Source organism: Lissotriton helveticus, chromosome 10 (assembly GCF_964261635.1).
Source record: "Lissotriton helveticus chromosome 10, aLisHel1.1, whole genome shotgun sequence".
Classification (NCBI taxonomy): Eukaryota; Metazoa; Chordata; class Amphibia; order Caudata; family Salamandridae; genus Lissotriton; species Lissotriton helveticus.
In genome coordinates, this window is record NC_136071.1 from 275,855,606 (window position 1) to 275,867,762 (window position 12,157).

At 41.8% G+C, this 12,157-nt stretch overlaps 1 protein-coding gene across 1 annotated transcript in view; it reads right to left on the reverse strand.

Annotated features, from left to right (window-relative positions):
• OBSCN (obscurin, cytoskeletal calmodulin and titin-interacting RhoGEF) overlaps nucleotides 1-12,157 on the reverse strand; it is a 2,124,484-nt gene that overhangs the window by 1,621,736 nt on the left and 490,591 nt on the right. The window contains exons 30-32 of the mRNA XM_078665296.1: nucleotides 6,576-6,845; nucleotides 5,979-6,245; nucleotides 2,497-2,763 (exon numbers count right to left, since the gene is read on the reverse strand). Coding sequence (XP_078521422.1) covers nucleotides 2,497-2,763; nucleotides 5,979-6,245; nucleotides 6,576-6,845 — 804 coding nt within the window. The remainder of the gene's footprint in view (nucleotides 1-2,496; nucleotides 2,764-5,978; nucleotides 6,246-6,575; nucleotides 6,846-12,157) is intronic.

Here is a 12,157-nt window from a genome sequence, read left to right on the forward strand (position 1 = left end):
TGTCCTGCCTTTTAGTTGCACAGCACTCTGCCCTTAGGGTTACCTAGGGCCTAACTTAGGAGTGGCCTATGTGTAATACAAGGGGTGTTTAAGGCTTGGCACAGGATTTTAAATCCCAAGTTGAAGTGGCAGTAAATTGCACACATAGACTCTGCAATGGAAGGCCTGAGGCAGGCTTGAAAGGCTACTTGTGTGAGTGGCACAACCAGTGCTGCAGGCACACTGGTTGCATCTAGATTACAGGCACCGGGTATATGGCAAACCACTTTACAAGGGATGTATAAAAAAAAACACTGAATATGCCAATCAAGTATATACCAATGTCACCATGTTTTAGGGGAGAAGAACATGCACTTGAGCACTGGGTGGCAGTGGTAAAGTGCTCAGAGTCCTAAGGCCAACAAAATGATACAGCAAAAAGTTAGAGGAAGACCGCCCCATGGATTACAGGTCTTACATCTTATTACATCTTATAAGTGTAATTTCCAATAGGAAAGAGATGGGACCCCCAAATTTGGTGTCTCTGGAATCAACAATTTAGAAACACAACTTATGGTGAAGTTAGCTTTTAAATTGCAATCCTGAAAATGCCACTTTTAGAAAGTTGTCATTTTCTTACTGTAACTATTTGGTGCGTAATGCCTTTGTCTGGAGTACATGTCTGGGGTGGGTGACAGCTGGCTTCCTATATTCCCTCTAGAAAACCACACACAAAGGAAGAGTAGGTGTAACTGAGTGGTCATCTACATGCTGATTGCTCATTCTGAGAAGGATGGGAGGGAGGAGCTGACACTTTCCCCTGAAAGGGCTGTGTCCTGTCCCCACACAAAGGGTTGCACAACCCTTGGGGATGTTCTGGAGCCAGTGCCTGTGCTCCTCAAAGCATCTCTTTGAAGTCTCCCCCACTTCAAAGGCCCAACTGGGAATAAATACTGGATCTCTGACACCCCCAAATGAGAACACTTCTGGAACTGAAGACATTCTACCAAGTGGTGCCAGTCCAGTCCTTGGCCCTTGGAAGTGCTGCAACTAAGAAAATCCATGTGTCGATGACATTGCGCGATTGGAACCAGTGCATTTCACTTGACAACGACGCATGACCAATGCTGCATGAACCGCAGACACCTCATTGCCGACTGTGCAACGCATCATCCCCTGTTTCTGACCCATCTTAGACTTTGCACAACTCGGCGCCAACACATCGCTTTGTGCTGCTTGCATCACCGACAGCCCAGAGGTTTGACGACGATGCATCACCCCAATGTTGTTTGCATCTTGACCCTCGATGCATCTTCTACTTTGTGCAGCTCGGAACTGATGCATCAACTACATCTGTGGGATCCACAGTGACCCATCGCCTCCTTTGCTCCATGCAGTGCATTCGACGTCAACGTATCCAAGGTACAGTTCAGCAGGCCAATGCTGGTCCTTGTATCCGACCGTGGTCAGGCTGGACTTTTGGATTTGACTTGTTCAACGGCGACCAGATAGCGCTGGTTTATGCTATTTGTTTCTGAGCACTACAAAACAGTTTATTCTTTAAAAATTCATATCTTGACTTCTACTTATTGGATTTTTGTCGTTTTGGTCTTGTTTTACTCATAAACATATAAGCTATATTTCAAAACTGGTGTGGAGTTTTTGTATAATGTTTTCTCTGTGTTACTGTTTGAAGTGTTGCACTAATACTTTACACATTGCCGCTTAAGTTAAGCCTGACTGCTCTGTGCCAAGCTACCAGAGGGTGAACACAGGTTAATTTTAAATTGTGTTACAGACTTACCCTGACTAGGACTGCGGTTCCTGCTTCGTGAGGGTGCATACCTCTTCCAACCAGAAACCCAATGTGTAACAATTGTGGTAAATATCTCAGAAGCAAGTGAAAATAAACTGAGCATCATCATTGATTTTAATACATACATTACTGAAGACCTGAATCTCACAGCCGTTTGCTGACGTTTGGTATCTGTTGTGTGAAAATGGCATGACATATGCATGTAGTGGCACTCACAAAACATGCATTTCCACTAGTAAATGGGTTTATTCTCGAGTACAAGTAAAACTGTATGGTATAACATTATATGTGGGCAAATTGCCTCAGAGGGATGGGAATTGGCCTTCAAGGGAGAAAGGTGCCTTGAAAAGTAGGTGAGAAACCAAAAGCTTGTGAGTTTACTGGTTTTCACAAACTTCCAACCCAGGATATGATCAGAGTTCTACTCCAAGCATGGGCAGGACCAGATCCCTATCCATTGATGTAGTAGTGGATGTAGTCCAAAATTAAGAAGGATGAACTGGACAAGTTTCTCCATGGGGAAGGGAAAACAGAAAAGGAAAATCTTTTAAAGTGCAAAATCACTTGTTCTATGTATGTTTGTGTAAAACCATGTAAGCTACATTTACCAAAGTATGAATGCATATGCATGTGGGTACTCCTGGAGAGAGACAGAAAAAAATCCAGTGACAGACATCAATCAGTTTACTGACAAGTCTCACCTTTAACCTTCAGACGTGCAGTCTCTGTCAGCTTCTCTGTCTTCAATGACACATTCCCAGTATCCTCTGGGGCCACTTGCCTCAGAGTTAGCGTGTGACTCCGACCAATCTTCTTGATGTCATTAAAGTTGTTAGGGTAGAGGAGAGTGTCATTCAGGAACCATTCCGCCTCCTCATCATCATGGGACAGCTCACAGCTGAAGATGGCGCAGCTCTCCTCATCGACTTCCACGTCTTCCAGGTGTTTCAGGACCTGCACATTACGAGCTAGGGAAGAAAGTGACAAGAATTGTCATTATAGTTTTTAGTGGCTGCTCCATTACCACTCTTCCTATCTAAATATAAACCCATACTCAACATTCAATTTTAAGAACATTTAAGCAAATTGATTTCTGTTTTTTTTTAATGCCAATCATAGGTAAAAGCAGAAAGAACAGCTCAGGTAGAAGCTTATATATGAGTGCTGCATCATTGTGGACTGAGACGGTTACTCACTCGGTGACAGTGGTTAAATTCCCAGAAGCTTTTCCAAAACTTACAGGTGACCCAGTTATGAAGTCCTGACATCATTCAAAGGATTGGGATTTTTAGCAGTTAGCATCATGAAAATATATAGCTGAGTTCTTTAGAGTTTCCTACTTTATAACAATGACTGAAAGATTATTTAACCACTTCCATGCTAATGACAAGGCCAGCTCGTCATGCAGTTTACTGGAGCTGTGCTTATGACGAGCTGACCTTGTCATGAACAATGGGTTTCCAGGATGCTCAGCACCCAGCGGGAATTGCCTTAGCATTGAAGGTGTTAAACATTTTGCCATAAAATTACCATCATTTATAACTCATGCAATATCAGCATTATTATTAATCCACATCATCTTAAAAACTACGATCCCAGTTTCCATCAAATACACAGGATTTTCAGATTTTTGCAATAGAATCTTAATCTTGTATTTTTGCAAAGCAGAATTTGCAACAGTCAGAGAAGAAGGCTGCAATGCAATAGGTTTTAAAGGGAGAGAACTGTTTTATTTATTTATTTTTCCACTTGTAGAGTGCAACTGTCACCAACCTGGTATTCTGGTGCTGAGGCGAGTGGGTAGGTACCGCTGCTACATGTAATCATCCAGAAGAATATGCAATAAATTTATTTAGGAGAGAGCCATGTCCGAACTTTCCTAAATTGTAACAGGGATGTTGCTGATATAAGAGTTGGTGGCAACTTGTTCCAAAGCTGGTACGCTTTGACTGAGAAGGCCTGGCCCTCTTGTCTTACCTCCTGAAACTTATTGATGCATACCAAATTTGCAGTACTGGAGCAGAGAGGAGGGTATTACCCCTTCAGTCTTCTTTGTGGGGATACCGGCCCAGTACCTTTAGTGCCTTGAACAGCTCACAGCTTTATATCGAATCCACTCAATTACTTGAGAGCTTAATTTTATCTTCAACTGCTAAGGATGCTGAAGAATCTTAAAAACATATTGAGGAAGTCTTCAAGACTGTACATTTTTGCAATGTTTTTCTACATTGGGCTGTTGCACTTTGTTTTGTTTCATCAAAAGACTGGATGGGGGTGATTATGAAATCCAGTTATTCACCACTGTAAAATTGCACATGCTTATACATTATCTCAAAATGTTCTGCCAATCATTGTACGTCAGACCTGAGGGAGGAGTTCAGAGAATTTACATGATCTTGTTCAGATCACCAGGCGAGATAACGGAGGGGAAGCGACTTAAACACGGTTAGCGCTTTTGTGCAGTGCAACAGTCATGAGTTGCGCAGCGGGCATTAGCTTCTCATCAAAGGTGTAATAATAGAAAGCATTTCTCTGCCTCTCCCTCGCAGTACACATATAGGGATGTCACAGGAAGATCACTGTTAAATTACAGAATTACCCAAAGGTCAATTGTGAGCAAAGACTTACTATGCCACAGATGAATTACAGACATACCCAACGGTCTGTAAAGAGCACAGGACCTATGGCGCCTTAATATGCTGAATCTATTAAGTCCACTACAAAAGAGGGAGTTGAAAGTCCTCAGTGTAAGGTAATACCAATACCTTCATGTTGAGTGATCAAAAACAGATTTTGTTTTGACCATGACTGCACTGCAGGATTTACATGGACCTTGTCTTACAGAATCATAGTTCAATGGAAACTCTGACTTTACATTACAGTACCAGATTCTAAGTGACTATGGTATACTTCCTACAGGTGAAACTTAAGGATAATGGGAATCAATTATCAATAGAAACACTTCTTGTCTCCAAATTTGACATCCCCTTGGTTAATGTATGCCTACTGGAGCTAGAGAAGAGAAAGCAGCTTGACTCAGGTCATAGTGGATACCCAGAAAAGCAGTGTAGATTGCACCCCCATAATGCTGCTTCATCAAGGGCAAGCTCCCCATGCTGCCCCAGCTCTTGGACATATGTGCAGTGCACATCACAGCTGCTTTCTGTGCTTCTTTCTGCCCCTTTCACACTCCAGTTGTAGCTCCTCTGCTTCCCAATCACTGCAGGTAAGAAGGCAGCACCTGTACTCTAGCCACTGATAGTAATCAACAGCAAGTAAATGTGATGGAAGCAAGGAGGCCAAATTTCACGCAGCAGGGTACTCAAGCTGGTGTTTCATCTGCGATTGATCCTGTCTGGACAGAAAGAATTAAAAGAGTTCTCAGTATCAGTTTACTCTGTACCACTTCACACTGTCCCAACAGAGGGCTGTAGTGAATGTGATGCACCCACTTGAGGGGTTCAGCAGGACTGCAGGTCAAAATAATTAGATCTAGCAATGTCGAGTGAAGCAGCACAGTTTGTTTTCTCACTAGGCTTTGCGACATATGGTGTTATTGAACATATATAATATTTATTTGGCTACTTTTAACACTAGCAGGTATATCTTCATGTATATAAACTGATATAATTTCCAACTCCACAAGAATGAGGAAGCTACCCCCTGCTGATATAATTTTAGGTCTGGGACAAGGGGGAAAAGCAAAACATAAACTCAAAATCAATATCATACATGACCTGTATTTCATCCACTATGCCTGTAAAGTGCTTTATGTTCTGACACAGAAACACTCTACACAATATGCATAATTATATATCGACTTTTTTTTATTTTTCAACTACTTAGTTATTACAGCCAATAAATGCATTAGTCACATGTCCACAATGGTTTCACATTATTTGACATATATTTTCATCAATAACTTTAGTTGGACACATTCCTGTACATATATTTAGTCCCCCATCCTACACTCCACTCACGCACACATCTATTGGTTTTGTGTTGATCATTTCCAACTCCATCCTGATGAGGACTGGTGATGCCTACGGTTTGGTATCACCAGTTCACTTCAAAATTTTTTATTGTTGATCCGCTGCCTTGATCAAGCCCATATCACCTGGCAAACATCTCAACAAAGAGATAGAAGGAGGTAGTGCTATAGGTTGATTAGAAAACAATATACCTTCGACTGTCAGTGTGCAGGAGGTCTCCGCATTTCCTGCTTTGCATCTGTACACACCAGAGTCCTCAGGCTGAAGCTTCAGGATCCTGAGCTCCGACATGTTCTTCTCTTGTTTAACTTTGTATTTTTCAGAAGATTCAATTATGGTCTGGTCCTTATACCATGCCACCATTTTCGGGGGTGGCTTAAATTCACAGGACAGGATCACAGATTGACGTTCTGTGGCTGACTTATCTTCAAGATTTCTGGTGATTTGTACTGGGATCTCTGCAGAAGATGAATAAAAGAAGTTCAGATCAGAACATTTCAAAGGTCAGAGTGGAAAATGGGTAGAGAATTTCCCTTTCGGACTCAAACTAGACATGACCAATCCATCTGCACTCGTTTTCAGCTCTGTGTATTCATTTCTAATTATCAGTTTTATTAAATCATCATAGATTTACTCCTCTGTAGAAGATGGGAACAATTTCAAATAAAGTTCATCCAAATAAGTAACAGCAGCCAGCAACATACAGGATCCCAGCAAACTAGATTATGGCAAGAAAACCGGAAAATATATATTGTTTTGTACAAAAATGCTTCAACACACAAAATTACCTTTTACAACTAGATTAGCTGTAGATTTTGCCTTGCCGATTGCAAACTGGACGGCACCTGTCATGCTTGTGCTTGTTTTCCATATTGTCAGGCGATGAATGGCACCTTCTTGCTCGATTAAGATGTCTTTACCAGCCTGCAGTGTGTCACCGCCTAGGGTCCATTTAGGTGGCTTCACGGACAAGATGGAGGTCTCGCATTCAAATTTGGCCACCTCCGGCTCTGTAACCTCTACATCAGACAGCTCCTTAACTATGTTAATTGACTGCTCTGTATCGGAAAATAAATGAGCAATGAGTTTCTGAATAGTGACAAGAAAAGTTACTGCAGAGTTGTCTCATTCATGATTAATTGAATGACTAAAGCAAATTAGGGGAAACTGCAATAAAAGGAGCTATCTCTGTGAATGCCCTTTGGTATTACTGCCACTGCCTTTGCTATCCATAATCTCAGGTTCTTGTAGAAGTGACAGAAACAGAACATGTAATAAGAGTTTACTTTGTGTAGTTCCCACTCTTTGCTCTTCACCTAGTCACATAGCAGCATATTGGAGACTTTTGAAAAGTTAAGGCTGAGTCACTAGGCAACGTCTGTGATGTCATCAGGAGTAAAAGAGTGTGTGATGTCCCTCCAGCTACTGGTGACCTGAAACCCACTATTTCACTTTTTCTGAAAGTGGCACAGCAAAAGCCAATCAAATATGATCTAAAGACCCCGATTAGAATATCATGAAGTTCCAAGGTGCTCTCTATGAACTAGGAGCTCTGTGAATCAACAAATACATTAAAAAAAATGGAATGAGCAAATCCTCAAAGTTAAAAATAAGACTGCAACAAACACCTAAAATCAGATCTTATTTGTGTCCCAATTTTAGGATCCTTTAGACAAACATGGGGGTTATTTTGAGTTTGGCAGACAGGGTATTCTGTCACAAATGTGGTGGAGTATCCTGCATTCAAACTGCTGGACGCCTACTGTACTTAGAGTCTGGCATACAGTCAAGTTTCTGCCGGTAGAGACCCGAATGGCTATGCGAGCAGAAACCATAAACCGACGCCCCCATGGACGTAAGCCCTATTTAGTGCAGATGTATTTATGTACTTTTTTGGTGTTTAGGACCAACAAGATAAGCCTGGCAGTGCCAAATAGAAACAAATAAAATTACTCCCACAACCTGGGAGAAGGCTCCTAGTGTGTTAGAGGCATTTGTTTGATTTTCAAAAACAAATTCCCACTTTGAGAGTTAAAATATGGCATTAGTTCAGCAAACTACAGGGCCTTCAGGAAATCCACCATGGTGAAGGCTCCTCTGAAGGAACAGAGATCTATACTAGGCAGGCAGAGATTGCTAAATAAGGCAAGATGTAGTCTCCCAGCGTTGCGGAGTGCATGTCTCTACAGCCATGGCGGAAACTAGTACAGCACGTCAAACCTAAAATGATCATGTCTTCAATGTTTTAGAGAAAATTACCAACTCATATTTCGATCACTGAATGACTAACCTGCTGAAAATCAGTGGGTTTACCGACGGCCCTACTTCATTTATTGTTGAGGGAAGCTTTTAGTTTCTGACAGCAAAACCTCAGGCATTACTGCTGTCAGAATTAATATGCAGGTAATCCAGCTGTCGCAGGGCCGCCACAGGTGTGGCAATGAAAATACCACCCGATTTAAGCCGGGGTTCCCAGAGCTGATTTCTCCAGTTTACAATTGCATTGAAAGGTGATTACAAACAGGAACAAACCGGAGAGGATGTGGCCTAACGGTTAGAGCGGTCGACCTCAAAGCTGGGAAACCTGAGTTCAGTCTAGGCAAGAGCGCTCAACATCCTGTGATTCTGGGAAAATCACTTAATCCCCCCGTGCCTAACAAAATGAATGTGTCTGTAACGTAACTGGTCCTCACGTAAAGAGCTCTGATACCTTCGGGTCGAGTTTGCACTATAAAAAAACTCCCCAAAAATGAAAAAAAAAATAATGTCACTCAAGCACTGGGAGAAAACACGCAGTACATCAGGAACATTAATTTGTTTTTTTCAGACATAAACTTTAGCATTGGGTTTTTGGTACTATATAATTATATATATATTCACTGAAAAAACAGGTTTTACAGACGTTATAGTTAGGAATTAGCATTTAAAAAACCTTTGAAATTCACAAAAAAAAGCATAGGTTTCAGGAACATTATAGTTAGCTGGACATTTGACTCATATAAAACCAGAGAAATTCACCTGTTATAGTTAGTTGAGCTAACTATAACTCGCGTGCCCGCAATGCACTGGTGATGACGTCACATATTACATCACTGATGACATGGTCAGTGACAACACTGATGACATCTCAAATGACATCACTCATGACATCACTCATGACAACATCCAGTGAATGTGTGTTTCTGTAAAGGTTAAATATGTTTTATATATATATACATGCCAAGGTGTATTAGAGAATGAATGCATTTACAAGTGCCTAAAGGAATTATTTTGTATGTGCGTGACTGACTGAATGAGTGAGTGATTGAACATGTCTTACTGAATGCATGGGTTAGTGACTAAACTGTGTGAAAGTCAAATATTAGTCTCTCTGTTGGTGTGTAAGCAACTGCATGGGTTGCTGAATAGCTACATGAGTGTCTATATAGGTTATTGATTTGTTGCGTGAGTATCTGTATGGCTCCCTGACTGTCTGTGTGGGTGTGTGCGTGGGGGGGTGTATGAATCTGTGCATAGATGTCTGAGTGGGTGATTCAGTGGTTGTATGGATTAAAAAGTACATCTGGGAAGGACTGTATGGGTGAGTTAGTGTGTGTATGGGTGTGTTGGTGAGTGAATGAATGTCTCAGCGGTATATCTGTGACTAACTACATAGGTTTTAAGGCACTATATGTGAGTGTTGGAGTATATAAATAAGTATACGTGAGACTAAGGTATTTGAAGATTGCGTGTATAAATAAGTGTCTGCTTCTATCAGTGTCTGTATTAAGACAATAAATATGTGTTAGTGTCTGTATAAATAAGGGATGTGGTATGTCTAAAAATAACGAAGTTGGTGTATATAACTGTGTACATGAGTAAATGGGTATGGTATTGATTCTTTGCTTTACTTAATAGGTGTGTGAGTAACTCTATGGATGAGTGGCAGAGTGTGACTGCATGTATAGATGTATGAGTGCATATTATAGTCCTGTATTGATGAGTAACTACAAGTATAAGTGACTGGATGTGTGTGTAGACCTAGGAAATAGTGAGTGGTATGTAGTATATGGCATTCTTGTCTGTACGGTTTCAAAAATAGTTGTCTGCATTTTAGAATGGGTGTATCAAAGTTTATATTAGAGCATCAGTATGTGCATCAGATTATCATGTGGATGATGTCATGAGTGATGTCATCAGTGATGTAATTTGAGATGTCATCAGTGATCTCACTGACCATGTCATGAGTGATGTAATATGTGAGGTCAACACCAGTGCATTGCGGGCGCGAGAGGTATAGTTAGCTCAACTAACTATAACAGGCGAATTTCTCTGGTTTTATATGAGTCAAATGTCCAACTAACTATAACGTCCCTGAAAACTATGTTTATTTTAGTGAATTTCAAAGGTTTTTTAAGTGCTAATTCCTAACTATAACGTCTGTAATACCTATGGTTTTTTCAGTGAATTTCAAAGGTTTTTTAAATGCTAATTTCTAATTATAATGTTCATTAAGCATATCTTTTTTTCTGTCTTTTTTAATTATCATCCCATTCTCAATCTGTTAAAAACTGCAAATATCACCACTCTTCCATCGCTACCTTCGGCCAACAAAATCGCCACAAACCAGAGCCACAACTAACGCTAATGATATACAAACTAGGCATTCCCGTGCAAAAAAAACACGAAAACACCACTTTCCCATATTTTCAACAACCAGCCAAATCTGCAATGCTACCTAAAAACAGGTGATAGCCCCACTTACCAGTAACAAATTAACATCAACCTTTAACAGGTGTAAGAAGGTCGACTATCTACTACGTGAATTAGACCCAACTCACACTCACATCTAAAGACCAACCCGTGATAGAGGTACTAATCATGCAGCTCTGACACCAAACAAAGCCACAACACCCAGCGCCACCACCACCAGGACCTCCCTCCCTGACTACTCCCCCCTACTACCACCGAGGCAGTGCAAAGCAGGACAATGGACCTTCCCAAAATACCATATCCCCTCAACTGCACAATAGCTGAATGTTCGGAGATGTGGCAACCAACTATGTGTGAAGGAGGCAACTCGCCCATCACCAATAATTCACACAATCCCAAGTGTACCGGTGATGTGCTGCAGAGAACTTATTATACAAACCACAGACCTCGCCATGAGGAGATATAGTATTGATACATGTAGTGTACTGCACAGTGAACACAACAATATTTCCTCAGACACTGGGGAAGATCTCGGTCATGTAGCTGTGTTGGCCCCACCCTTGAAGCGGAAGCGGAGTGGGCTGGTCCAACGTACGCAACTCCAGCGTAAGAGCATAAATACATAGGTCACGTCCTGGGCGTGGTTCACTTGTACGAAGACAAAAGAGTCTGCCAGAGCGGCCGCCCTCACCCTGGCTTGTGGCTGCCGCCATGGCTGCGGGACTCCTCGACACAAGCCCCCTGCAAACCCAGCACCACAACACCGCAGACTTATGTCTGTACCGTCTACTGCCTTCGATCTACACTGTGGACAGCATGTTTCACAACTTGAATTCAGCCTTGATTTATTAATTACACAGAGAACTGTACTCTATGGCCTCGAATTTTGTGAAGAAGAAGTGACAAAAAGCATTCCTGGATGTCTATGCTAACTACTGCCTTCGATCTGCACTGCGGACAGCAGGATTCACAACTTGAATTCAGCCTTGATGTATTAATTGCACAGACAATTGTATTCTATGTCCTCAGATTTTGTCAAGAAGAAGTAACAAAAACCATTCCTCGATGTCTATGCTAACTACTACCTTCGATCTACACTGCGGACAGCAGGGCTCACAATTCAGATGCAGTGGCGAATGCAGATACCGCAGTCCAGTTTGCAAGACACGTTACTCCCACTGCAGCCCACGGAGACCACCACTCATCGCAGGATGCGCACACATTGTGTGCTTCAGGTGCTACTAACTCATTGCACCATAAGTCATCTCCATGTGGCCTTATCAAGTCAAGACATAGCTCCCAGTGCGGACCTCTGAGACCACGTTTCATCGCACTGTGTGCACACGCCGAGTACTCCAGGTGCCACTAACTGTGCAGCTCAACTCAATGCCACGTGGCTGTGCGCCCATCCTGACCGCTGTCTGCTCCCTACACTGGGGTTACACGGTTCAGAATTCAAGATTAGTAGCGACGCAAATTGTGTAAGAGAATATAATGGGTTAAGAAGACGAAATGCTCCCAATCTGTACAGCTCAAGTCAACTTCACGTGGCTGTGGACCTTTGCTAACCGCTGCTTATGGCCTACACTGGGGTTACATGGTTCACAATTCAAGATTAGTAGCGATGCAAATTGTGTAAGAGACTATAATGTGTTAAGAAGACCAAATGATCTCAATC